The sequence below is a fragment of the Equus asinus genome, chromosome 20, assembly GCF_041296235.1.
Source record: "Equus asinus isolate D_3611 breed Donkey chromosome 20, EquAss-T2T_v2, whole genome shotgun sequence".
Taxonomy (NCBI): domain Eukaryota; kingdom Metazoa; phylum Chordata; class Mammalia; order Perissodactyla; family Equidae; genus Equus; species Equus asinus.
The window spans coordinates 45322509-45350470 of record NC_091809.1 but is presented as its reverse complement, the minus strand read 5'-3'; the positions used below and the strand labels follow the sequence as shown (position 1 = coordinate 45350470).

At 54.2% G+C, this 27962-nt stretch overlaps 1 protein-coding gene across 6 annotated transcripts; it reads right to left on the bottom strand.

Annotated features, from left to right (window-relative positions):
• Nucleotides 1–2358: 2358 nt before the first annotated feature.
• Nucleotides 2359–27884, bottom strand: USP2 (ubiquitin specific peptidase 2). Of its 6 annotated transcripts, XM_014855694.3 has the most exons (14): nucleotides 25588–25719; nucleotides 18914–19731; nucleotides 18495–18671; nucleotides 7084–7134; nucleotides 6461–6584; nucleotides 6141–6252; nucleotides 5932–6042; nucleotides 5700–5764; nucleotides 5385–5488; nucleotides 5217–5297; nucleotides 5007–5085; nucleotides 4677–4784; nucleotides 4381–4501; nucleotides 2359–4102 (listed from the first exon to the last, which is right to left on the bottom strand). In XM_014855694.3, exons 2-14 carry the CDS (start codon nucleotides 19688–19690, stop codon nucleotides 4015–4017), a joined length of 1998 nt encoding a protein of 665 aa, XP_014711180.1. In that variant the 5' UTR covers nucleotides 19691–19731; nucleotides 25588–25719; the 3' UTR covers nucleotides 2359–4014. The 6 variants fall into 6 exon arrangements, with proteins under 6 accessions (XP_014711180.1, XP_014711185.1, XP_070346187.1 ...); XM_014855699.3 differs by lacking the exons at nucleotides 18495–18671; nucleotides 25588–25719 and adding an exon at nucleotides 27725–27884; XM_070490086.1 differs by lacking the exons at nucleotides 18495–18671; nucleotides 25588–25719 and adding an exon at nucleotides 26681–26829.
• Nucleotides 27885–27962: the final 78 nt, after the last annotated feature.

Below are 27962 nucleotides of genomic sequence, written 5' to 3'. Positions count from 1 at the left end.
CCTGCCGGTTTTGCTCTTGAATTTGTGTGGATGTACAGAGCCAGGGAGTTCCCTTGTTACATCACTGTTCGGCCCAGTTCCTAATAGACACAGGATTGGAAAATTGGCTGAAGAAAGTCCTGCAAAATGCTGTCAGTTATTCACCCCAAAGGCAGGGTATTCAGATGGAAGGGGAACTGGGGGGGGAGTCAAGATACCTGGGTTCCATCCTGCCTCGACTACTGCCAACTGGTGGCCTTGAGCTAGCCTTCTCTAGTGCCGTCCTCACTGCAAATGAGAACGTGGACAAGGTGACCTCTGTAGTCCCAATGCTAACGTTTTATGGAAAGTAATATGCATTTTTTTTTTAAGATTTTATTTTTTTCCTTTTTCTCCCCAAAGCCCCCCGGTACATAGTTGTGTATTCTTCGTTGTGGGTTCCTCTAGTTGTGGCATGTGGGACGGTGCCTCAGCGTGGTCTGACGAGCAGTGCCATGTCCGCGCCCAGGATTCGAACCGACGAAACACTGGGCCGCCTGCAGCGGAGCACGCGAACTTAACTACTCGGCCACGGGGCCAGCCCCAGTAATATGCATTTTTTGAGCACTGGTCACTTAAAAAAATACATATATAAGTATAAATAAATACATATAGTAACTCTATAAACTAGAACCAGGGAACCAGGGGGAGGTAGCCCTGACTTAGGATTTGAGGCATGAATTAGAGAAAAAGTGACTCAGAATGAGAACACTTGAGCTGAGACCTTCAAGGTCCACTAGTCAATCTCCTTAACTCACAGATGAGGCACTGAGGCCCAGAAAGAGGGAGGTTCTTGTTCAAGGTCATACAAGAGCAGTTGCAGGGGAAGTACCTCCCCCAGGGAGAGGCCTGCTGGAACACAAGCAAAGAATGGGGGAAAATCCCAGTTGCTAGGAGGCAAAGCTGATGGATAAAGAAACATGGGGACAGATTGTGTTTGGGATCTGTGTAGCACTAGAACCTGTTGCCATGGGGATGAGAGGCACCACAGGCTGAGTACAGAAGGGAGAGCTGGGAGCAAGGGTGGAAGGGCTCAGCCTGCCCTCGGTGTTATCTAGAGTGAGTCTGTTCCCTAGGGGAAGACAGCAAAAATGCACAGGTGCCTTCTCCCTCCAGTGAAAAGCTAGTCAAAGAAGAGCTAGCAACTTACATTTACTTGGGGCTCACCCATCCACTTTGCTAAAAGCCTAGTGTTTCCATTTTGAAGGTGATCCTGTTCACCTGTGGTTTGGGCAAAATCATCAGCATTTAAATCTTATCCTGGGTCAGGCCACTCCCAGGGCAGGGTTTGAGTCACTGTTGTCTTCAATCCTTTTCCCACTCTTGGAAAATGCCCAGAAAAAGTGCCCCCACTACTGCCTCACCCCATGAGGTGAGTGTGACAGTGGGCGCTGCTGTCTCAGCAAGGATGCAACAGACACGACTTGACTGACACTTCGGTGACTGCAGCAGGGACGGCACTTAGAAAAATCACAAAAAAAACACTCAGCTCAACTGGTGGGGACTTCAGCTTCCTAAGTTCCAAGATCAGTGGCAGAAATGGAAGATCTGAACAGCATTAAGAAGCAAAAGATAAAACCAAAGGAGACAAGGCCCTGAGGGCCCCAAAGAGGCCAGCTCTTTAAGGGGTTAAACCTGTTGACATCTTAAAAAAAGCACTTTAAAGAGAACAAAAGCTTTAACTTATAGGCAGCTGTTTCTAGGTATTAGTGGGGCAAACTGAGATGTTTTAATTTATCAAGGACCACGTCTGGTTCACTCCACATCCAGGTATTGCCACTGTGCTCCAGGAGCAAACTGTGCTGTATTCGGCCTGTGCCGGAGACCTGTTTCAGCTTGTCATACGTCTGTACGGGGACCCAAGTGTGTCAAAAGAGAATCACCAGGGTACCCGTCCCAGCAGTTAAAAAGCAGACAGCCCATTTAAAGAGATTAGATATTTTAGTCTATTAGACACGCTAATTTTCTCAGGGGTGGAGAGAGTGTTGAGGTTATGTGGGAGAATGTCCTTATTCTCAGCAGATGCATGCTGAGGTATTTAGAAACGGTGATATGACACCTCACCCCTAAATGTTTTGCCTAAAAGGACAAAAGAAACATATATAAACAGATGTGGCAAAATGTTACCAACCAGTGAATCCAGATGAAGAACATGGTGTTCAAAACGTGCATTATGTCAGTTTTTTTATACAACTAAAAAGTTTAAAACATGGGTAAACTTTTTCCAGAACTTGAAATTTACAATCCTGTTGAAGCAGTAGAATATTTGGCCACTAAACATGCCAGGATCTCTTCCTGGGTTCAAACCCCTCCCAAATCAAGACTCCATCACTTACCAACTTGTTTCTCAAGGCTATTATTTATTCTGTACACGGTTCCATTGTACATTGGACATTCTTCTACTCTTGCTTACACGGTAAACAAGTGTACCCCTGTCCTTTGGCTCAGGTTCACAGGTCTTCCCTGGAGAAGTGTGTCAGGCCAGTTAAACTTGGGGTGTCTTTCTCTGATGCTTCCTCCTGGGAGCACTGAAAAGCGCCAGGCTCCAAGGGGCACAAGCCAGGCCAGCTGCGTGGGTGCAGAGAGCTCCATGCACAGAGTCCGGTGCCTTGGTGAATAGCTTTACTCTCTGGGACAGCACAGAGTTTTGTCCAACTGGTTAGGGCAGAATCAAGCCCATGGGAAAGAATCATATGGCGGAGGCAAGATGTCTCCAAACACCCAGGCTCCAGCTCCCAGGGTAGGACTGAAGACCGAGGCCAAGAGGAGCTGAGGGGCAGCATGGGCATCCCTGAGAAACTCGGTCCAAAGGGCCTATGTCTAGGAGGCTCTGAGAAGGTGGGGGACGGGGAAGGTCAGGGAGAAAAAGCATGTTGAGGGAATAAATTAAAGGTGAGAGAAGCTCTAGGGATGAGGATCCTTCAAACAGCTGGGAGTAGACCAGGGGTGGGTTGGAGGAAGTGGGCAGGAAGAACTTGATACTCTATCATAAGAAATCTCCGTTCACCTCCTCTCCTCTTCCCCTCACTGCAGTGCAAACAAGCTGGGGGCTAAGGGCATGGCCCCTACCTCCCCCAGCCAGCTTGAACATGGCCCTGGGGAAAAGGGAAGAGGCTGAGGGACATTTCAGGGAGGGGCAGTTACCCCCTGGTCCCCAAATGCTATAAGGCACAATTCTTGGAGGCAACTAGATTCCATCCAAAACATTAAGAAACAAACAAAAACTTGTTAGATCCCAGGTGTACTGTGGCTGTGCTTAGGGCCTGGCTGACACCCACCTAGCACCACTGGGGGCTAGCATTAGAAAAGTCGTATTTGAAGAATTAGAAAAAAAAAAAAAGACCAACACAATGTCCCAGCTGTGAAGAGGTGTGAAGGAGAGCATCTCCAGTCTGACAACTTCAGTGATGGTAGTTAAAAAAAAAAGTTGGGCTTTTAAAAACCAAAAACAGTTTTTTTCAAAGATGTCCCCTAGTCTGTCCCCCTGGAGTTAGCAGCGTTAAGAGGGCTCTTGGCTCATGGGTGTTTTTCTTGCTTCTGGACCAGTGAGCCGGGTCCAGGTGAAGACAGCGCGCCAGGCTCAGGCGCCGGGGCTTCCGGGCAGTGATCCTCCCAGCAGGCTCCAGAGGGCGCTGTCTTCCGGGAGGAGTGGGGCCGGAGCTGGCAGCGAGCGGACCAGGATCTTCTCCCCACAGACCGCTGTTGTTTATTACACACAGGAAAAAACCACAAGCTTAAAAACGCAAACAAGAGGAGCCGAGGGGCACTGTGCTGGCTGCGGTCTCCGTGTCCTGTCGATCTTCCCTGCGAGGCGTGGCTCAGGAGCTCCTGGCTCCCCACTCCAGACTCTGACCAGGCTGCAGCAACTCCTGCTCGGCAGCTTTAGTTTACTTTATTTTTCTCTTGTCAGGTTTTTTTTTTTTTTCTCTTTTTAAAAAAAAACTTAGGGTGTGGGGCCACCACGGGGAAGGGAGATAGGGATGGAGCCCCTCGCTGCTACATGCGGGAGGGTGGACTGGCCAGTTCGTAGAAGAGCAAATAGGCGTCGCTGGTGCGCACTTGGCTGGAGGACATGGGTGTGACGCTGTGGAGAGAGCAGGAAAAGTCAGGGCCTGGTGAGGGGGCCATCGAGACACAGAGCTGAGTGGCTGAGGGAGTGTGGGGCCCATCTCTAATCTCTCTATTACACACCCAAGGCCAACCTCTTGCTGCCCACTAGAGATTCTTCAAATAGGAGCCGTCTCACATGTGTTACATGGCTTTTGGCTCTGACCTTTTCTGTCTAGTGAAGGTGGAAGCCATATAGGTGGGTGAGGCACAGATGTCTGACACCAGGAGGCCTGTCTGAGACCTCTGTCTCACCTGGAGTCATTGAAAGTGTGCCATTCACCCGTCACTGGACTCCGGCAGTAGGCTGTGTAATGGCCGCCCATGGTGGTTCCGGAGTGATTGGACACAGCATACAGGTTGTAAACAGCGTGGTCTGAGGAGGAAATACAACCCCTGAGGCATTCCTTGCCCCCGTCTTCCCTCCCCCTCCTGCCTCTTCCCGGTTTTCATCGCTCTCTCTTCAGCAGCATCCCTCCACCTCTTGGCCTCCCAATGGTATCTTAGACACTGGTGCCTTGCTTCTGCCCTCCCAGCTGAAAAATACTCACTGGTGTTTTCTGAGGCAAATTCTCTCAAGTCCAGGTCTCTTAGGGGGAAATTCACAAATGTTGTGAGCTTGCTGGTTCGTATCCTGGATTCTGAGAACCGCTTCAGATCTGGTATTGACATGAGTCAAGGACTGACACGGTGGCGAGAACAAAGTCAAAGCAAAGGAGACCGAGTCCTAAGAGGGCAACTGCGCTTCTCCAGAAGCAGAAGAGAAACGCAAGAAGGAAAGTCTATCAAGTTTCCTTTTTTCCTACTCTGTTCGCCCTCACCTCCTGGCCCCCTATCAGTCACTCTCTGGAGTCAAGGCCCTTGACGGATCTTAAGGATACGGAGCACCAAGATCTTTGGGAACCTCTGGATGGAGAACTTCTTTATACATCGTTTTCTGGCTCGGCAGCGACAGCATGTCTGAAAGACATGACGGACAGAGCTAGAAAGGACTGGTGGGAGAAGTCAATGGGCCTGGGCTGGCTTTGCTGGTGACAGCGTTGTCCCCAGACACATCTCTTGGAAACTGCTGTTATGGAAGGGTGACTTACGGGCTTTTCATCGCCATCAAGCACATCCTCTTTGGTGAAGAGCCTCATGCAGTCCATTAAAGTCACCTCAGGATAACCTCGCTGGGAGAGAAAAAAGTACAGGTCAGAGGTCAACGACACGAAAGGATAAGAGTTCAAGTTTCAGAAGTAGGGCAACAGGTTGCATACCTTAGCAATGGGCAGTGAGAGGTCCCAGAAGGGGTCAAAGACTGTAGAACAGTAGCCACAATCAGTACACGTCAGGGAGCTCTTTAGTTGCCCGACAAAGAGATCTGGGGAAGAGATGGACACGCGATGCTTCACACAGGGAAGCGAGCACGTGGTCTTCTATGTGTCTCCCTTCTCACTGCTCCTGCCTCAGTTTGTCGGACACTGGGCAGAAAGAGGGTTCCCTGGGAGGATGATTCTTAGGGCTTTTCATGCTCTGCTCAGGCAAAAGTAGTTAACAGGGAAAGTGGGCATTCCCCCTATTCATGCACTTACCCCCAATCCGACTGTCTTCCCGTTCTAGGTATTTCCTCCACATCTGTCGCCCTTTCTCATCATCACTAGGAAACCAGAGGGAGGAACACAATTGGGTCAGAGCTCAAACCATGATAAGTTCAAGGGTCTAGCAATCTTAATCCTTAGTATTTAAAATTCTCCCCCGATCATTACCCCCAGAGAGGTAGATTCACGAAGTTTCGCTTCCCCACAGCATTCTCCTCAGACTTACGGAAGATGATCGAGGTTCTCAGGGTTGGACTTAGGCCTCACTGTTACTCGATTCACCTCGTTGTGGAGCCCATCCAGAAGAAAGCGAAGAAATTCCTGAGCATCCTGCTGACTGAGCCCAAGGAAAAGAGAGTGAGCAATACCTTTCATCTCAAGAACATGCTGTTGCTGCCACCCACCCTGGGGAGGACATGCCTGCAAGGTCCTTACTTATAGCCAACGAAGCGCGGTGCATATCTCTGGATCTGGGTCTTGAACTCAGATGGGCTTACCACATCGTTGGGGGATGAAGTCCATATGGTCTGGATTAGTTTTGCAAACTCTGTTAAAAGGTGAAGGTAGAGAAGGGGCATGGAGGACAGGTGAGACATCTTCTATAGGAAACTCTGAAATTAGAATCCTAACAAAAAGAAGCCAAAGAAAGAAAAACAGGAGAGGTACATATACAACACAACTACCAGTACAGCAGTGGGAGAGTGGGAAGGTGTCCAGAAGAGAAGCAGGACTGTGTCCGCAGAGGGGTTCCTCACCTTCCATGAGGGCTGTGTGTGCATTGCTGCTGTGGCTGAGATCCCGCATATAGAGTCTCTGGAGGCAATAATCTCTCAACTCCCGGGTGTTGCTCAGGCACTGCAGAATTGAGTTCATGAAGCACTGCAAGAAACGATCCAGACAATCAGGAAGGGAAGAGAGACCCACTTGGCATCCCTACTTAGTACCAAAGGCCCTCCGGTTCATCTACCCCTGAAATAGATCCTCCCAAGTTCGTCTTTTTGTAAGTGAAAGGGGCAAAGAGAGGCAAATTCCCACAGCTGGCACAGGGGACGTGACTGGTTATTTACTACAGAGGTGTCCGAAAGGCTGTGGGTGAGCTGGACAGAAGCAGGTGGGACATGATGGATATCCTTGAGGAGAAGCATCCAGGAAAGGAGCTGACAGTTAAAAGGGCAACTCCCTTTAGCAGTGCTTCCTGCTGGGGACGTGGGTGAGGCAGAGCCCAGCAATTCTGCAAAGGACCAATCAGGAAGGGCAGGTACCAGCTGGCCCAGAGCGTAGGGAGGTAGCTGGAGCCAGGAGGGGACTCTGGTTAGATTGTTCCAGTTGGGATGCTAGGGGGTGGCCTCAGGAAAGATGTTAGCTGCTAAGAACTCACCGTGTTCCCAAGGTTTCGAAGACCAGCCAGACCTTGAGCGCTCTTAGAATTCTGTAAGCAAAGAACACAGGGCACATAAGGCTGAAGGCAAAGAGGCTGGGCCTGTGCTAGGCTCTCTCATGCAACTTTCTGCCAGTTGGAGCCTGATACATGGAGCATCAGGTCACATGTATAATTCTCTCTCCAGCTTTAGTCTATATTCCTTGTAGGAAAGACGGTTGAGGAATGCCTGATATTTTCAACACACAACAAAAATGTTCTCCAGGGCCCTGCTTTCTTTTATTGGCTATGTATTTCCCCCTCTTTATGTCACTCTTCGTTCTCCGCCATTTTGGGAACTGCAGATTAGAACTAGAGACTAGGAATTCATATATTTGGGAACATATTTGGTTCCCGGCTACAAGAAACTTCAGGCCCCAAATCCAGACACTGTCTCAAATTACCTATATTTGTACCCCGAGATGTCCAATGTGTAAAGCAGCTGTCATAATAGGCACTTCAAAGAGATCTCGAAAAGTTCAATGACAAAACATCTTAACTGAGTTTAGGTCCTCAGCTGGGAAAACTCAAGCCTGCCTGCCATCGGCCTGCCATCCTGAGTCGTCAGAGACAGGTGGAATTCCTTCCAGCTGAGCTCAGCTCCTGAGGGCTGATTAGAGCCTGGGAGAATCCTCCCTGCCTGGCTCAGGTTTCAACATCCTGACTGGCCAGTGGCTGGGAATCCTTGTGACGACAGACTGCTGCCAAGAAGACGTAAGCACCTGGCTGAAGGTGCCGCTCTTGCTCTTGTCCCTATGGTGGAGGCTGGTGAGGGGTTTGGAGAGAGAGCCGGCGTTAAGTCGAGGACTCTGAGCATTGTTTGGCCAGGTCTCTTGGCTAATCCTGGCCCTACCTCCAAGGAGTCAGAAAACCTTTGGGCTCAAAGGGTTAAAGAAGCAGTCTGCAGGTGAGCCTGCCACCCCCATCCCCGAGGGAGGGGACTGGGGAGCCGGCAACTCTGGAGCAACACTGGCTGGGGCATGCGTGGGGCTAGCTCAACCCTGATCAGAAGAGGAGCCTGAAATAACTCAGCTAAAATTACTCATGCCGTGTGCTGACAGCCTCTGAGGCTGTCAGCAGCTCAAAGCCCGTGAGGTTGTCAGCTCAAGAGGGTGGCGTGGGGGGAGGCAGGCTGAAGGAGGGCTTGTCTCAGGAACTGCCATGCCCATTCCCACAAGGGAAAGGCTCCCTCCTGCCAGTTATCAGGTCTAACACTAACAGGTAGGCAAGGAAATACATACACCCAGAAGAGAAACCTGGTTTCCACCCGCAGCTCGAGAGAAAGCCTACTGGTAGCAGGTGGGGTATAGCATCCTTGAAGAACTCTGCCAGGCTAGCAGTGTACAGCCCTAAACACAAAACTGAAACCTTATCTTTCTGATAGTCTAAACCCTGCGGCTCCAGTAAGAGGGCCACAACAGAGCAAATTCCCTGGACAAAGACCTTATCAGCATTTTCAGCTGGACCTGGAGAAGGACTCCCCTGGGGCCCAACAAAAACACTGAAGTCTCCACGTAGCCCATTGGGAACTAAATGTTAAAGGCTGCCGGCAACAGAATAGCCACTCTCCGCCCAGTCCCCCCCTTACAACTATTTTTGGCAGTGCTTTATTAGTTCTTATCCTGCGCCCCAAACAACATCTGTCTAAACAGGCTGTAGAGGCAAAGCATCCTACCACTGGTGATCACGTCAGTGTGCACCAAAGGGAGCCCTCAGCTGGGACAGCAGGCACGCAGCACTAGTGGGGGCAGGGCAATGGGGAACTGGAGGCCTCTTTCCACTGAGGCCCTCCCTGGTGCTGACACTTTCCACTCTGACCCAGCAGACTGAGGGTCACTAAGAACATATCATCTACGGTTCCTATTCTTGAGGATCCTACTTCGCCCGGTGGGTGGAGAGATATGCGAGGTTCTTTCACAGCATCGCTAAGACCCTCTGTTAGCTTTTCTGGCGGGGGGTCGTGCCTTGGTCTAAAATTTCCTGCGCTCAAGACTACTCGCCAATTTCTAAGCGCCCGGTGTAGAAGGCGGTTGGATAACAGGGGTCGCGGGTGGGAGTGGAGGGGAGGGCAGGGCTGTTCCATGCGCAGCCAGATATTCTTCTGCCATGAATAGGAAATCAGGAGCTCCAGGGAAAGTCAGCATTTTCCATTCTGGAGAGAAACAAAATGTCCCAGGAGTGACCTTTCTTACAGGGAAAACAATCTACCTCAGGCTGGCCGGGAGAGGCTAGAACTGGAGAAGCTGGGAGAGACCCTGCACAGCCAGCCTCTCACCAGGAGAGAAGGAAATGACGCCAGCTGGTATGCTGGAACTTACGTGTAAGGAGGTGAGAGTTTGGATCAAGAACTTCCTTAACATTAGCCATCAGCAAACCTAATTTTGACTTAGCGACCAGTGTTCTATAAAGTAGATACTAGCTCCACAGTCAGTAAACAGGCAGGATTCACCTTCCAGCAAGGGAGCAGGAGAGGGGGCTCAAGAAAGGCTGGCTCTGGGTTAATGCAGAGGAAACATCTGGCTATATGGCCCATATAAAAAAGTCTATTGAGGTTTGTGGCTTCACACTCAAGAACCCAAGAAAGGGCTCTCCTGATTACTTCACCTGTGCCATGAGGGTCAGCCATGAGTCCTGGCTGCAGCCAAGGAGCCTGGTGTGGCCCTGGCAGGGGGCAGTGCACGCATTGCCAACACGGGAGCTGGTGCCTGTTACATAAGATCTGTCAAGCTCTGGCCCCTTCTCCCTTCCCCAAGCGGGCAGTGCCCAGCTTTCAGCCCCAGCATTACTCTGGGATGGCTACTTCATTTGACGGATCCAGTGTCCACTTAGCCGAACTGGGGAGGGCTGGAAAGAAAAGGGAAGTTGCCCTCTTTCACCTGTCTGCAACTCCTCTGCCCTTCACAGGGTCAAAGGACCCCTGTTATCAACGCTTCGGGAAAGCGCCCTCTGGGATGAGTGAGGGGCAGCCCCTTTCTGACCAGCCTTTCTTGGGGGGTTTTGATCTCGGAGGAATCGCACCCGCCGAGTCCAGCGTGCTGCCCGTCCTCTCACACCGAGAACTAGTCAAGGTTACGCTTTCCTGCACCTGTCCTGATAGGTGCCAGGAATTAAGAGCCCTAGAGCCACCTGGTGCCGGAGTCACGAAGGGGACGGGAGTAGGGGCACTCAGGGGATGGGACCTCAAACGGGCGGGGGCCCGCGAGTAAGCGTGAGATCACCTGGGGAGGGGGCATTCCTTGCCGGGAGACCTTGGGAAAAGAGGGGTGGGGGCTGGGAAGAATCGGTCCCCCGACCGTGGGCGCGCGGCGTACGGGGGCGGCGCGGGGAGGCGGCGGAACCCCAGGCCCTCGGCGGGGGGTCCCGGAAAAGGGCCCTGCGTACCTTGGCTTTGTTGACCAGGAGCCCCACGAAGGTGGAGAGCAGCAGGGAAGGGGAGAGCGGGGAGCGCGGCCGCAGCTCCTTGGCGAGGGCGGGAAAGGGGGCGGCGGGGGGCTCCTCGGGCAGGGTCACGGTGTACGAGGTGCGCATGCTGGCGGCGGGCGGCGGGCTCGGCCCCACGCTTAACGTTGGCACAGGGGGCGCGGGGAGTACCGCGCGGTCTCAGCCCGGACGCCGAGGCCGGCCAGGCCGCCACTGAACACCGTCCACGGCGCCCGGCGGTAACCGCTCCGGCCGACCGCGCGCTCCTCCGCCTCGCCCTCCCCGGCCCGCGCCGGCAACCGCCCCGGCCCCGGCTCTCGCGCTCCGGCCGGCTCGCAGCCCCGCCGGCGCCTCGGGTCCCGCGACGTCAGCGCCGGGGCGGGGCCAGGGCCCCGGCCACACCCCTCGCTGCGGCCCCGCCCCCAGCTCGCGGACCCCAGCCGGGACCCGCCCACGGGCCGGCCGCCGCCGGGACCTGCAGCCCCCGGAGGAGGGCAGCATAGGGGCGCGGAGCACGGGCCCGCCTCGGAGTTGGGACTCAGGAGAAATTGTCTTTGAGGCCCGCAGAGGACACGTCCTCAAGACCGAGTGTCAGCCAGGTGACCTTTCCCCAAGGCAGCATCCAATTCCTAACTTTTTGGGGGCTGCAGGTCATTTCGAGAACCCGACGAAAGCACTGTACTCTCTTTAGGGAAAGATGCGCGTAGGCACAAACTGTTGTACAGCATTCGGGGGGACTCAGGGCCTCTTGGAGCGCAACCTCCGCCAGGTCCGTGAGGGTCGCCGGGCCCAGGTCGGGAGGATAAGAGTTCACCGCTTCAGGACTGACCTGCCCTCCTCCCTCGGGTCCTGATTTGGCCCATTATCAAGAAAGGCAATGCTCGTATTTTATAAGGTACAATAGGTCATTGTCCTTTTCGGCCCCAGGGAAGAACCTTTTCTGACCTTTTCTACCCAATTACCCAACACTGTCTCTCACCGAATCTCAAATTTTGATTGTTTTTGGGAGGCAGGGAGAAAGTAACCCCACGGTGGGGAAATAGGCGCTCCGCTGGCGTGGTTGGGAGTGTGCCCCTCCGCCCTCAGGGCAGCAGTGCCTGAAGATCAGAGGTCTTGGAGTTTTCTTTCTGATGCTCCACCCCCCCCCCCCCCTCGCCTATCAGGGACTCACACAGAATCTGCCTAGAGAAAGTATCTTGTTTGGAGCTCGCTATTTTTAGTCAGTATTTTTAGCATTTAAAAATACTCTGAGAGGCAGCAGCCTGTGCTGAGCCTGTGCTGTTACTCATCTGTGGCCTCCTTCTGTTCCTCTTGGCATGCTCGTCCCCACATGTACACGCGCACTGCACACACGACCACAGCCACATGGGGAATGTGTCCAGGACACATGTATGGCTGTACCCTAGGCCACCCACGAAACAGCATTTTTGTGCTAATGAGAGGGGAGCACAGACGGTGCCCCCCTTGTGTTCTAGCAGTGGAGGTGGGAGGAGTGGGCAGGAGGCAGGAGCTGCTGGGCATTCTACTTGGTGATAAGTTAGGAGGGGTGATGCCCACAGTCACTGTCCTTGCCGGGTGACCAAACCTGGAACCTGGACAACCTGCAACAGCCTTTCTCTCCACACTTCCTTCTTTCTAGCCACACCCTTTCCAGCCAGTCCTACACTGTCTGCAGCAAAGCTTTTGCATTCGGTCACATCTTTCTTCTGCCCTGAAACCCCTATTACACCTGACTTGCCTCCAGTCCGGAAGCCTCATGCAGCCCTGTCTGTGAGGCTGCCTGTCCAGAGGCTCCTTCCATTGTCACCACCCTTACTCTTCTCCAATCCTTGTTGCCAACCAACCTGCTCTTATTTCTCTGCTTCAGCACTTGCCTTCTCTCACTTAAAACACACAACTGTCACTGATTAAGCACTTACTAAATGCCAGGCACTGCCTAAGTACTGCATATATATAATCGCAGTTAACGTGCATAATGACACAGTGATGTGGTAACTATCACCTCTGCTTTCTAGATGAAGGACCTTAAGCCCGAGAGGTCAAATGACTTGCCAGGACTGCAAAGCTAATCAATGACAGTATGGGGCTTTCAACCCAGACCTGTCTTACAGCAAAACCCAAGCTTTTAACAACTACTAGGGGATTCTGGAATGCCCTTCCTGCTCTCTACCAATTACCTGCTTGTGAATTGTGCTCACAAAGCCTTCTCTAATGAACTCCACCCAGCTCTAAACACCCCGTTACCGCAGATCCTCAGTCTACTCCCGTTCACTTTACACTATATTAATCTTAATATGTTTATCTTGGTTTTAAAAGTGTCTCTAAGACTTCTGTAAATAGTCTTAGATCGTGTGTGATTGTGCCATCACATTGAAACCTCCTCACAGGCAGGGTTGTGGGTTCTCTTAGTGGGTGCTAAATAAATGTGTTGATCTCATCTCTACAAGGGGTGAGACTAGGCTGGGCATCCTGGAAGGCCCCGAGCCTCCAGGGGTGGGGCGAATCTGGGTGTGCGTGTTGAATAAGCGTGCTGTGGGAAGCCCTGTCCAACAGGCACTCCCCCACTGGAGCATTTGGCTCATCTCCCGTGACTTAGGCCAGTGATTTGGGTACTCCTGCCCCAGGCTGTCATGGCTTTCTGCCAGCACGCTCTCTCCCTCTTTCCTGGGATGGGGGAGGTTAGGGGCAGTGCTGGGAGCAGGGAGGCCCAGACGGGGAAGCTGTTGCCTGGGAGCTCTTTGAGGAGTCTGAGGTGAGGGGAAAGAATTCCCACAGGGTCCAGTCTTGTCAAGCAGGTCTGACTGCTGCAGGACACAACCAATGGGGAACCGTGGCTGATCTCTCAACTCGCCAGGCCCCCAGGAGACCCCTTCTCCTCAGTGCCCTTTCTTGAAGGGGGATAGGTAAGCATATGGTCTTCTGGGATCTGAATCCAGCTCTGACTCTCTGCCTCAGACACGCTGAGCCAGTCTGAGCAGGGCTCATTCCTGCAGCCTGAGACTGCTGTTTCTCAGAGTCTGCGCTTGGCCTGTCTCCCCAGTAGGATAAGTAATTTTCTTCACCTCAAATCCTTCCTGGCATGGATGGAGCGTAAATAAATTAAAGTCAGGGTTAGTTCTGTGAGGGCAGGACTGAGAGTGTCCTGCTTCCTAAGATCTTGTTGGGCAGCTTGGCCCAGGGTTTGGAAACAGTGCCCGGGCCCAGACAAATGCCTCCAGGCCAGTGGCTGCTCCCGCAAGCAAGTGCCCACTATTACCGCTGCAAAGGAACAGACTGGTGGCTTGACTGACACTAAGAGGGGTTCAGAGTCCTTGCTAGGGCTGGGCTTTCAGCCCACAAGTGCCCTTGGGGAGGGAGGGCCGTCAGTCCTACCTACGTCTGTAGGGATCTCTGCTTCCCGGAATCACTCCGACTCAGGAGGCCAGAAGCTCGGACTCCTTTGAGCCCCAGAGCAGTCTGGCCTGAAGCAGCTGGATTCCAGGGGCCCACACACTTCCCCTTTCTTGCTCATACCAGGTTTACATATCCATGGAGGTGAGAGGGTGCAGGGTGCCACGTGTGCAGCTCTGGGCCCTGAACGTGATGTTCGTTTCTGCAGCCGACGGTCAATGGAGCGGCTCCCCCAGGGGCAGGGGACACTTCGCCAGGTTTGGATTAACTTCTGCATTGCTGAGCTCCACCCCAGCACTGCATTAACTCATGAAGACATCCTGAGGTTGGGGGAGGAGGAGGAGGCGGGGCGGATGGTGCCGGGCACTGAGTGAGAGACGGAGTCTGGGGAAGGCAGCACCGAGGCCACCAGCCAGGTCACAGCCCACAGCCGGTCTTCAAGGGATGGAGACATGGATGTCTTGCTGAGTCTAACCACAGACCACAAACCAGCTGCCCTTTCTCAGCAGCTAGTGCTGGTCCTGGCCATGGGACCCCTCTGGCTTAAGGTCTCCTCTGAGTGACCTTCCCATGCTGTCAACACAGAGTCAAGCCCTCAGGAAGTTCAACCTCCTCAGGGTGGCTGAGTGGGTGAAGACAGGCCCCAGGGTCTCAGGCCGCCAAGCTGGATAAATAAGACTGCAGGGAGGCAGTTCCGAGTGGCTGAGTAAACAGAGCGCGAAGGCAAGGGATGAGAGAGGAAGGTCACACTCCTCACCAGAAGCTCTAGGGTGTCCTCACCTTGTTCTCTTTGGAGTAATCCCTGCGCACTGCAGGGCAGCAGTCAGGTCCAAAGTCCCACCCAAGAGAAAAGTCACATGACCTCTGCTTATATAATGTCCCTGTCACTGAACAGCTGGAACCCAAGGCTTCGGGAGATGAGTCAGCAGTGGCAATTATGACCCAGGTCCTCCAGGTTCCCAGACCTTTTGCTCCTAGCAACAGGTCCCCCAGCAGAGGGCAAGGGTGTGGAAGAGACTGGGTGGGGAGAAGAGGCTGGGCCAGGCTCGGAGCCTCAGTCCCTGGCCCTGCAAATGAGCAGCAGGTGCCCAGCCTGACCCAGGAGGGCCCTGGGCCAACCCCAGCTCTTTTGGGGAGAGGAAAGGGTGGCCTGGGCAGGCTAGGGTGGGGCAAGGGCAGGGCTGAGGCCAGCAGGCAGAATGCCAGGGCTGGGAGGGAGCAGCTGGAGTGGGCGGAGCAGGGAAGGATTAGGATGGATTGTAGGGGGTGAAGCGCAACCCTGGCAGGGCTCAGTGGGAACAGCTTGTCCTTCCATAGACCCAGGGAACAGGAGAGGTGGGGCAGAAGGGGGACATGACCCGGTTGGGTACTTGGGTTCCTTGCTCTCTGCAGAGTCAACCCACCTGGCCTGGCTCACTGTGGGTAGTGAAAGCTTTTTTTTTTTTTTTTACTGGTTCTGAACCATCACATCCCTCCTCTCCAGTCTGTCTGCATTTTAAACAGAAGGTGGGGCCTCTGGGCAGCCCTCATTAGCCTAGGCTGAGCTACACCTCTGTGGACTGGCATTTTCTTGGTGCTTATGCAAGCAGGGGGTATTCAGAATTCATGTACCCCCTCCACCACTTCTTTACTTGTGCTCAGCTGACCCTGTGATATTCCAAGCTCACATTGGCTGTTCCTGTTAATGAGGGGAATGAGTCTGGTTAGAACTATTCTACTCCCTGGTTGGGGCCAGCTTTTGACCTCCCTTTATGAAGGCCAATCGTAGTTCAATTCGGCTACCCTGAGAGGCCCCAGGGTCAGGGCTGCCCCAGGGGACCCCAGAGGAGTCAGATCACGCTGGACCCTGCCACAGGATACACTTTCTCACCTTTGTTCCTTCCAAAGGGTAGTTCAGGCCTCTCCCCGCTCTAGTCAGCGGCCAAATGCCCCTTTTCTGTCATCTCCTTTTCCTTCTGAAGTTTAAACCAGCTCTTCCATAGCATTTTACTGGTTTCACGTCCCTCCACATCCATTGTTTGCTTTGAGCCTCAGGACATCTCTATGAGGTGGGCAGGGCAGGTGTGACTATTCCCTTTTATGGACGAGGAAACAGCTCAGACAGGTGTCCAAGGTTAAAGAGCAAACTTCCAGCAGTCACAGAGGCCCATCCCAGCCTCAATGAACTCTCCCTTTCCCGCCACCTATGACACTTAAAGACACCTAGGGCTGCCTCCTATTGCAACTATTTTAAGAACATATTTCCCCCAGTTAATTGTGAATGCACCGAGGGCAGGGACCATGGCTCACACATCTCCTGCCTCCCTAAGCACCTGGAAGGGGCCAAGGAGGAAGGACATTTATCAAGCCCTACTCCGTGGCAGGCACTTTCACACACAACTTTGGTTTCTCACAATAGTCTGTGAAGTGGGTGCTATGATTACTCTCATCTCACAGAGGAAATAGGTTCAGAAGTTAAGGAACTTCTCTGAGGTTACACTCCTAGGAAGCTGAGCACTGTAAATGAGTGAATAAGAAGGGAGGATCCTCAGATGGAGATCTGAAAAGAAACTGGACCTGGTTTTTGGAAGAACTGGTCCAGGCCCCATCAGCAGGGTTGTTCTCACCTCAGCAAGCTGCAGTCAGCTCCAGGAAGTGAGGATGAGAGTGGTGAGGAGAGACAGGGTGAGGTTAAATCAGGGTCTTATACCACTGACCCGCTAGGGTCCTTTCCCAGTTGGCAGGATCTTGAGCGTGAACTCAGAGTGGAATACTAGCTCAACTCAGAGTGGGCATTACTGGCTACTTAAGTGTGTCGTGAACTGTTTCTGGATGGGAGGGAGGGATGTTAGGGTAGCTGAGTTTGCCCCGGGGCAATCTGCTACTCCCCTGAGGTCCTCTCTCAGAACTCCCATCACCCTGGCCCTGGGGAGCAGTGGGGCAGGGTGTCCACTCTGGCAGGGGTGGAGGGCAGCAGGCTGCAGGGAGGTGAGGGATGTCTGTGTGGGAAGGTGGCAGAGGCCCAGTAGAGTCTGGCCCCCAGTAAAGGAGATCTTGCTCTCTCATGACTGGGGCTGAGGGTGGGTCTGCAGTTTAGTCTGTGGAGGGGAGGTTTTCAAACCTCATCGTGCTTAAAGATGACCTGAAGAGTGAAAGGGCAGATCCCCCGGCTCCATCCCTAGAGAGTTTGATTCAGGACACAGGTGGGGCCCAGAATCGTTAGGCCATACAGGTGATTCTGATGCAGGCAGTCTGCAGACCCCTCTTTGAGAAACACTGCATACCATAAAGAACACTTCTCTTCTGAGCAAAGGGAGGGAGCCCCTCAGAGGGCTCTAGGACCCAAGCCCCTCCACTGAGAGCCGCTTTCTGATTGCCCTCGAGATGAGCAACACCAGACATGTCCAAGTGAATCATGCTCCACCTCAAGCACATGCCCTCTGAGAGCATGTATTTCTCTCCCAGGCCAGCTGTCATCTCCCACTCCTACACTAGCCTCCAATGTAGCCAACCCTGCCTTGTCAGGGTCTGAATGTTCTGGGAGGCACCAGCTTTTGTATCTCCCATGGCACTTCACAGACAGCTCAGCAAGGCCAAGACTCTCTAAGTAATGTCATCAAAGTTGTCCTCTCAAGACCTTTAGTTATGACCACCTTCAAGGTCTATGACCCAAAGTCCTGTCCCTATTCTGCACTCCTCCTCCATTCGTCTGGACAACCCCCCTAAGCAGCATTTCTTGCTGTGGCACATTGTTTCCAAAAGGCACATGTCCTAGGAGTAGGGGAAGGGTACAAAGGGAATGAAGGAGACACAACACCCAGCTCTCCCACCCATATGCTTGCCTGTCTGTCTGTCCATCTACCTATCCACCCATTCACCCACCCACCCACCCATGCATCCATCCATGCATCCATCCACCTATCTGCTCACCCATCCAGCCATCCAGCTATCCACCCATCCACCCACCCACCCATCCATCCATCCATTTATCCATCCATCTATCCGCTCATCCATCCAGCCATCTAGCCATCCATCCAGCCATCCACCCATCCAGCCATCCACCCATCCATCCAGCCAGCCAGCCATGCCTCCATCCATCCATGCATGCAATCGTCAGGTCAGTTGAGGTCTGTGTTATGCTAGGCACATGGTGAGGGGTCTAGAGATATTTCTTTCTTTCTCATCCTCTGAGAGCTCGCCACCTAATGGGTATATTTATAACTACAGAAAAGGCAGAATGTAGTCAGTGCCCCACAAGAGGTGTGTTTAGGCATTAGCAAGGCCCTGCCAGGCCTTACTCTTTTTCCAGCAGAGCCTCCTCCCTCATCCCAGCCCAGGCAGGACTGGAATACAGAGGTATTGGATTGTTTCAAGCCTTAGACAAAAATCCCTCCACTATTTTCTCCAAAGACATATAAGTACTGCTGTCCAGACACCTGGTCCTGAGCCAGCCAGTGTCAGTCAGAGGACAGCCCCTCTTCCCCTGATGTCTTATGCCCAAAAGTTAAGCTGGGACTCCGAGCTGGGAAGTAAAAGCCTGTGCAGGAGGAGAGATGCAGTCAGAGCAGGGAGGCCTTTCTTACCACAGGGAGCACTGGTGGGCTGGGGGCGTTCAGTCCAGGATGGGGCAGGGCCTGCAGGGGAGCCTGGCATGCTGGGAAAAGTAGAGTGTAAGAATCACAGTGTATGTGGGGGTAGCTGAGCATTTCCGAGAGCACTGCCGGCCCATCGTCGAGGGCACAGGTCCTGAAGCAGGATTCCTGGGGAGAGTGGGAAAGCCCCTGAGCAAGGAAGGCACCGAGCCACGAGGGTACCAGAAATGCCGAGATGACTTCCCTGGCTTGTCCCTACTTAGGCTGCAGGAGTAGCCGCCGTCAGGTGTGGGAAGTAAACCTCTGCCTTCCATCATCAGTCAAGTTGGGAGTCCTTCCCTCAACTCGGCTCTTGGACATCAGTGGCTGCCTCCCCAGCCCGTCACTGAGTTCCCAAGGGGCAAACTCACCATGGTGTCTCGCCCTGGGGAGCTGGAGCGGCTGGACCCGGGGCCCTGGCCCTTGCCCTTCTCCCACAGAGTGTAACGGCCACTGGGTCGGTAGGTGGGGCTGAGGACTTCAGGGACTCGTGAGGGAGGAGTCTGGCTGGGCACTTGAGGAGCGCTGCCCTTGCGACCATAATTCTCCAGGTAGTCGGACAGGTACTCAGAGCGGCTGGCTGCCTGGTAGAGCCCCTGCAGGGCACACAGCTCCTTTCGTGTGCGGGCCAGCATGGGGCTGCGGCCCAGGTTCCCAGGGTCTATCCGGTAGCTATCTGAGGTCCGGAGGCTGGAGAAATCCCGGGCCAGGTCTGATTGACTGTTCGACTTCTTCTGGGTCAGGGTTACCCCCTGGTTGTGGGCATTCACAGGCAGGTAGCTGAGGGAGTTGTTGGTCACTCCATAAGGGAATCCACTGCCCCCACTGAGTCCACTCCCTGAAGGCCGCTCAGTGCCCCAGGTCTGGCTCTCCGGCCGCTTACCACCCCCGATGACGTCAGGTCTCAGCAGGGGGCGGCTCCGGTCATAGTCCAGGATGGAGGAGGGGCCGTAGGTACGGGGACGAGTGAGGAGGCTGGTTGGGGGGCCTGGCTTGAAACCAAGCTTCTCCTTCTCCAGGAAGGAGGCAGCCAGGTTGGCCCCATAGGAAGAGGGAGTGTAGGTGCCATAGCCTGATTTGGCATAAGGGGCATCTGTGTAGCGGGCCGATTCTGTGTAGCGCTTCAGGGTGGAGGAGAGCTGGGACATCCTTCAGGGCGGCACTCAGTGGGGACTGGGAGCCTCATGGGCTGAAAGACAAGGAAAGCAGTTGTTAAGGGCCTGGCTGGGTATCAGGCTGCCACTGTACCTGCTCTCCATCCCCAGCTGACCAGAACCTTAGATCTCAACCAGGGACCACAAAGTCCATTTCCACAAAGAGCTGGCCTGCTGCTGAGAAATACACCTATGCATGTGCGTACACACACACGCACACAGGTCTGCACACAGGCTTGCACGCACCCATGCATTCACACCTCAGTGACAGCACAGGAGATGAGCTGGCTTTTGTAAACCACACAGGGCAGTCAGTCTCAGCACGTTCTGGCTGCTCCAAGTGACCTGACCGTGACAGTGGGGACTGCCCTACCTCTGCAGTTCTCCAAGTGACTGCTGTATTCCAACCCAGCCCCCATCTGCGTCCTCAGAGACTCCTGAGTTGTGGGGACCCCACTGCCCTCACCCCCTGGATTGAAAACGCTGGGCATTTCAAGAGTTAAGACTGCCTCCTTCCCTTCTGACTTTTGGGATGAGCAGGAGTCTTTTTGGAAGCATACCCTGCCTGAGCTGGAATGACCTGAGGAGCTTTTGGTCAGATCCCTGGTGAGGAAAAGGAGCTCATGAGAGGAAGTAATGGAGGGGAGGTGGTGGTGAGTGAGCATGTGGCAGAGAGGGGCCTTGGCCTTGGTCTCCAGACCCAATCCCAGAGTTCTTCCCTGGACATGGTCTCCTGCTGCGGTGGGGGATCCTCATGTGGTAGAACCCACTCTCTTCTCGAGCTAAGTGGAGTTAGGGCCCTGTGGCCTCCTAGGGGTTCCCCTACCAACATCCATCCCAGACTGCCTAAGGTGATAATGACTTGTGCAAAGGGGGCCCCCTAGAGGCTAAAATCCTGTACTGCAGGCAGCCCTCCCTGTCCTCACCCCCAGTCCTTCCACCTGGGTCAGGGGTGGTGGGGTGGTCTGGAGGAGGAAGACAGAATCTTTGAATCCAGGAGTTCTGAGGGCTCTAAAGGGTCATCCCTTTTAACTTCTCTGTTGTGCAGATGGGAAAGGCGATTTGCCCAGGGTCACACACGAGCAGAGCCAGAGCTGGAATCCAGGTCTTTCAGATTTCCAGGCTGGTGCTCTCTCCGCTTTACCTTGCTTCACCCCTCCACATCAAATTTAGGCTCCCTTGGGAACCCCCAGAGTCCCTCCATCACCCTAAATGCACAGGCTTTATCTAGAGTGGAGCTGGAGGGCAAAGGTGCTTTGGAGAGAGGAGCAAGTAGGATCAGGCCCCTTTCCTGAGGGCCATCAGAGACTCTCGGGGGGGGGCCTCTGGGGGAGGGCACGGTGCGGCGGGGCACAGAGCCATCCAGGACTCTCAGAGTAGTGTGTGCAGGGGCTGGTTCTGACTTGCCCTGTGACTGACTAGCTGGGAGATGTTGCCCTACTCATTTACCCTCTCTGAGCCCCAATTTCCTCACCTATAAAATCAGTATAATAATCATCATTATGATCCTACCTCACAGGGTTGCTGCCAGGAATCAATGAGATAACGACATGTGAAAGCCCTCAACAATGACAGTGTTATTATCTCCTCCCCCAGCCCCTGCCAGGCAGCTGGGCTCCTCCCTTCATAGGCCTGTAATAATGTCGGGGCTGGCCGGCCTCTGACCTCAGCCCTGGGCGCCAGGCTTCCCCCCACAGCCCCCAGTGAGGTGAGTGGATGAGCGGGCAGTGGGCAGAATCTAGCTGTTCAGCAGTCAGTGGCTTGGGCAGCCCACAGCCTGCCCTAGGCCGGCAGTCCAGCCCTTAGGGCAGAGAGGAGCTGGTGCCAAGCCCCAAATGCTGAGGGCTTGGCAGAGACCTCTAGAAATTCAGTCCATGCAAGGCTTGGGATAGATGCAGGGGTGGGAGATCAACAGGTGGCAACTTCCATATAGGCCCCAGAACAGAACTTCTAGACCCTGCCAGAGACCTTCCAGCAACTTTCAGTCCAGGCTGGCATCAGGAGGCCTGGTCCACATTTACTGTCTGCCCTTTTCCCAGCTGGCTCAGGGCTCCCTACCTTCCTGTACATGCCCTTGCCTGCTGTGCTCCCACCTCCAGCACACCTTTCACCTCTTTCGAGGAAAACGTCACAGAGGAAGGCCTCATGCAGGGTTGGGGGAAACGACAAGCTTCCCTTCCATCTGCTTAGCTTTCTGGGATACAGAGAAGGAAGAGAGTGAAGGCTGAGGGAGGCCAGGGGAGAGACAGGGGCCGGGGCGTGGCACCAGTCTTGCTCTATGCTCTACTTCACTTTGGAGAACACCATCAATAATTCAAAGTCACAGAGACTCCAGGTCTCAGGACACCCGGCAGCCAATCAGATGCAAGCTCCCCTCCAGAGTATGAGCTCATACCTCCTCCCCACAGCTCTCTCCCCCTCCCCCACTAAGGCTCCCAGGGAATTGGTATTCTGCAGGCAGTGCCCCAAGCTTGTGACCTCTCCTGGCCCTGCTGATGATGCAGAAGTGCTGGGGCCAACCAAGGTACAGCAGACAGGGACAGACAGCCCTGGGACGGCCCACAAGTAGCCCTGGAAGGGTTGGGGTGGAGGTGGAGCCACACCTTCTTGTCCACAGAATCCCAGGAGGGCTTCTAAATCCCTGGTCTCCTGTCTGCTCCAATCTGGTGGGCAACTGACAGACCTCTCCCTCTTCGCAGCAGCCCTGGGGGGTTGTGCCGTCACTACCAGCCCCCTGGAAGCTGCCTCTCTGTGCTGACATCTGGGTTACAGTTCCCATGTCTGAGGAGAGGGTCCCTATTGGGGCTGAGGCCTTGAGTATGCATATCCCCTCCCCCAAACCCCAGTTTCTCTCTTGAGGAAAGTGCCAGCACCTTCCAGGTAAGCAGACAGCTGGGGTTGGCCCCTGGCATTACCTGGCACAAGGGTCCCTGGAGGCTGCAGAGTGCACCATGGGTGGGAGAGCAGGCTGGGGCCCTGGCCGTAGCCTTGCTGCGCAAGACAGGGACAGGACGGGTGCTCACATGGCTGCGAGTCTCCTTGTTGCCACAGGAACGGCCCGAACTGAATGGCCCTTTCATGGGGCAGTGGGAGGCAAGCCGATTGGCTGGGATCCCTCATTCCCCTCCCTGCCCAGTGTGGGGCCCTTACTGCCCGGCTCCTTTCACTGTTTACCCAGAGCTGGCAAGTACAGGCATGTGGTTCCAGGCAGCGCCTCCCCAGGTGCCCGCCACCTTGGACAGCAGGGGCAGTCCACCTGCCAATCTCCTCCTCCGTGCCAGCTTCACAGAGCTGCCTCCACTCTCCCCTGCTCTGCCTGAGTCCCCTCACTTTGCTCAGCTGCCCCGTCTTGGGAGTTGCAGCAGCATCCTCTGCACAGAGCACGCAGCTTCCTGCAAGGATGTGTGAGCCAAGTAGCCATCGCCTCTGCCGGCAGACGTTGAACACCTCTGGACCAGGCCCATGCTGAGTGCTTCCCATGCAGCCTCACCTCCAACACTCAGACCCCCTCCCCGCGCGCCTGATGCTCTTCTAAGTGCGCTTTGGACAGGGTGTCCCCACAGTCTTAGTGCCGTTTTCAACTTTAATTCTTTTGGGAGAATAAATGCCTCAAACTTACAAACATCATTTGAAGGTTTACTTTTTATGTTAAATTAAAACAAAAAATATTTTTATTCAAAATTTAAAACGTAAATAGGTAAGAAATTTGAATAATGAAACATTTAAATGAAGCGTTTAGCATTCGTCTTTCTGAAGTTATTAAACTTTTAAACTGCACTAAGACTTCTGAGACACCGCATATTAACTCACTTAATCCTCAAAATTGCCCTGAGCAGTAGGAGCTATGATGACACGCATTTGCAGATGAGGATACCAGGGTTTGTGGAAGTGACGTGGGTTTCCCAAGGCCACGCTGGGAGCAGTGGCACACCTGGCCTGGGACTTGTCCTCTGTCCACTAACAGCTAAGCCCCTCACGTCACACTTCCCTAGCCTCTCCCAGAGCTGGTGTGGGGCCAGGGGACCCAGCCTTCCACTGTCTAGGCAACAGCATGGTGGGTACAGACTCCCACAGGAGCAGCCCTTCCGAGTTTCCACTGCAGGCAAATGAAAGCGAAGCCAGGGGCAACCTGAGCCCAGTACAATACTGATTGGTTGCGAGATAGTCCAGGAGGCCTCCATTTCACCTGCGGTGCCAAGCTCCAGAGTGTCCCTTGGCACCAGTATCTAGCCCCAGCCAGGGCCCTTGGCCCAAGACTTGGTTATGTACATGCCCTCCAGCCTCCTACGCTTGCTGCAGCTCGGCTCACCCCCAAGGTACCCAGGCTAGGTGAGTCAAGGGTTAAAATGAACCCTATCCCGGGGCCAGTCCTGTGGCCGGGTGGTTAAAGTTCCCAGGCAGCCGGGGTTTGTGGGTTTGGATCCAGGTGTGAATGGACCTACTCCACTCATCAGCCATGCTGTGACAGCATCCCACTTACAAAGTAGGGGAAGATTGGTACAGATGTTAGCTCAGGGCTAATCTTCCTCAAGCAAAAAAAGAGGAGGATTGGCAACAGATATTAGCTCAGGGTGAATCTTCCTCACAAAAAAAAAAAAAAAGAAAAGAAAATGAACCCTATCCCCCTGAGGCAGCCAACAACCTTGTGTCAGTCATTGTCATTTCCTGTTGCTCCCATGAAGGGTGCCCTAACCTGCCCAGCCAGGGGAGGGACTTGCTCCCCAGGAATCCCAGGCCCTCCTGGCCCCCAGGGTAGAGGATGGGTAAGGTTCCATATCCCAGCAGCCTGCATGGCCCGTCTCTGCCCCCCATCCGCTCTGCTTTCTGGGGTGAAGGCATGCCAACTTCTGTGGCCTCGCTACTGCCTGGATAGAAGGGCTCTAGCTGGGTTTCAGAGGCACACCTCAACAAGGTTCAGTTCCTAACCGCCTACCCAGGTGTCCAGGACAGGTGAGTGGGGAGTCCCAGCCAGCCTTCCAGGTGCTTGGGAACCTCCACAGTGGTGACCTCAGAGCTTCCCAAAGCTGCTTGCTAACAACATTGGAATGAGGCACTGCTGATGAACTGACCTTGAAGGGTGAAGTGGGCTGAAAGAGGGGCCCTATCTGTCTTCATCTACATTCTCCGACCCTTGCTCCTAGCGCTGGCACTGTCTGGGCACAGGCATCAGCTCCTAGGTAGAGACATGTCCTGGCAGGTGTGGAGGATGCAGGTGGAGTGAAAGATTGGGGTGGGGGATATCTGTGTTCACAGTGCCCAGGAGCTCTGTCTACTCATCTCAGGCCCCCAGGAACCTCACTACAGTTCTGTGTCTCAGGAGCTGGCACCCAGTGATCCACCAGGTTAGTGCCTAATTGTCTTGGCAGGGGGTCATCCAGGGGAATTTGGGTGCAACTCTGTCTGTCTTGCTCCTAGTAGTTGCCCAAGGGCCAAGAGAGTGGCAAAGTAGTAACATAAAGAGATTGGAAATTTAGAGCAAGAATCCTGACTGGTGGAGAAGTGAGTGGGCCCCAGGTGGTGTCTCTTGATTTGGGGTGGGGAGAGGGTGGGCATCTCTACATTTCCAAGAAAAGGCAAAGAAATGGGCCCCCAGGCAGTATTGGTATCCTTAAATTCTCTTTTGCCCACCCACCTCTGCCAGTGGAGAGGCACTCTCCCGGTGCCCCCTCCCCAGGGGAGAGCCCCAGTCTTTCTCCCTGTCCTCTAGGGCTTCATCTTTCCTCTGTCCTTGAGCCTCTGAGCCTTTCCTCTTGCCCACAGCACCCACCAGGCCCAGTGGGGCAGCTTCTCACATGCTGCCCCAAACAGACAGGGCTCCCCTAAACAGATAGTCCAGGGGCCTCTGGACAGCCACCCTGTGAAGCTCAGACACTCAAGGGGCAGCTACTGACCTGTGTCCGGGGGCACTGGATGGGATCTGGGGCTTCTCCTTCCCCAGCAGGGCAGGGAGCGCAGTGGAGAGCCCAGAGGCTGGAGTCTGACTGGGGCTGGGTAATCCGGAGCTCAGGTTACCGACTCTGATATATATAGTATCTTATCTGACCTCACAGAGATGGCTAGCTCAACTCACTTGCATTCCAAGCCCGGGGAGAATTAAAGGGGCAGTGGCAGGCCCTCCCTCGAGGGGCAGCCCTGATGAGCCAGTGCCAGGCAGGGAGAGTCTACAAGGCCTCTTTGAACGGGGGGCATTTTGAAGTGGAACAGAAGGTAGATTCGAGGGGAAACAACTGGAAAGAGGGTAGAGGGATGGGGCTGGAATTAAGGGAAAAACATGGAGAAGGAGGTTGTCAGTCACAGAATTAGAGAAGAGTTTGAAAAAGCCTCAGTGGTGGTCCAGCCCCTTTACTACTGAAATGGAGCCAACCTGGAGACGGACAGCAGCTTGCTCAAGGGCAGAGAGAGTGAGAAGCAGGCGGGACCAGCTCTCAGGTTTTCAGTTGAAACTTTTTTATAATGGACTTTTAGGCCCGGGCTTCTATTTCAGTTCTTTCCCTTTTATTGGCTCTGAGACAGTGAGCAAGGCACTTAAGCTGTCTGAACCTTTTATTTAGTCTGTAAAACAGGAGGAGAAATTATAATAATAATGCTATACTACCTCGCAATTGTCAGGATTAAGTAAAATAACATTTGTAAATTTCCTGGCACATAGTAAGAATTCAATAAATAATTATCATTATATTGAATACTTGTACTTATTATTATAATTAGTAGTAGTATTTGTAGTAGCACCTACCACGTGAAACTTCCTAGGGAGAAAAGGGCCTCTAGGCCACCCCTTGGGGGTGCTCTGCTTTAATGCCAGAGAGTAGCCCCATGGTTTCCTGAGCTGGTCTATGTCCCATAACTGGCAAGGACAAACGGGGCTTGCTATATTCCCAGATGTCCAGTCCACCCAGCAGAGAAGGTCCAGGCCCATTTGGCAAGTGCAGCTTCCCCCAAGTTACCAAGAGAAGGCCGGGCTGCCCTGGAGTGGTTCCACTCTACCTGTAGGAGTGCGCAGGATTCCAGGGCCACAGAGCCGGGCCGGGCAGGGTCACAGCGGAAGGAGCAGGATTCTTAACCTCTTGGGCCTTGGTGCTCTTGCCTGCTCCCAGTCTGTTTCTCCTGTTTCTCGACGGCTCTCCCTGAGGACTGGGAGGACCCAAGCTGGTGCCTCCACCCTCTCTCAGCAGAGGCTACTGACTCAGCTCCGGTCCTGATGATGCACTCCACAGGACGCCCTTGTCCCCGGCCCTCATTCCAGTCCTCATTCTGACTCCAGTTTGGTATGCATCTGTAGCATCAGAGGAGCGGGGGATGCCCAACCCCAGCCCAACCAGCTCTCCTTTCCTCCACTTCACGGCCGGCTTGGACTTGGAGGACCTTCTCATGCCCATGCCTGCGGAGGTGAGCGTCACCACAATCTCCAGCTCAGCCCCATTCTGCAAGCAGCCACATCGGGAGGTAGATGTTTACTCCTCAGAGGACAGCTAGAGTGGGTGGGCCAGGGCTTCCCTTGGCTGTTAAGTAAAGTTACTTGCCTTGGAGCACCGGTGCCTGCTGCTGGTTTGGGATTGGTGAGAATTTCAAAGATGCCTCCTTCTGGGTTGGGATTGGTGGAAGATCTCCCCTTCCACTTTGCTGCCCCCACTCCCACCCCTTTGGCAAATTGACCACAGACAGCCCCGCGGCGGGGGGAGCTTTCAGAGGAGGGAGTAAGTGACCTGTACGCACACGTGGGAAGGGGGTTGTCAGTGTCCAGGCGTCACTCAGGCCACAGGGCACAGAGACCTGGACGTGCGGAAGCAGCGCTTCCTTAGAACACACTGATCAGCACACAGATGGCTCTTCCTGGCATCCTGGGCTGTCAGCTGGCAGGCCCCCACACACAACTGGCATCCACAGCTGGAGCTCCTCCGCGCAGCTGGCACTCGCCCTACATTTCTAGTGCCCATTCTGCCCAGGCTGTCGTTGACACCTCACTTTCTGAGCCTCCAACGGCACCGACCTCCTCACCCCCCTCCCCAGTCTCCGACAGGTGGCACGTACCTGCCTCTTCTCCGAGGATGGACGAGTCGAGCCGGGCACAAGCATGGAGCTGCGAGTGAGTCCCCGCCGGTACTGCCGCTGTGCAGTGAGCAGCAGCTGACGCAAAGGGCTCCCTGGCCTCGGCTCCTGCCCGCCTCTAACCCACCTCCGCCGGGGGCCCAGAAAGGACCTCCCCGGGAAATCGGCGCCACCCAGCGGGCAGCCGCTTCATTGCGCCTGGCGGGCAAAGCCACACCCC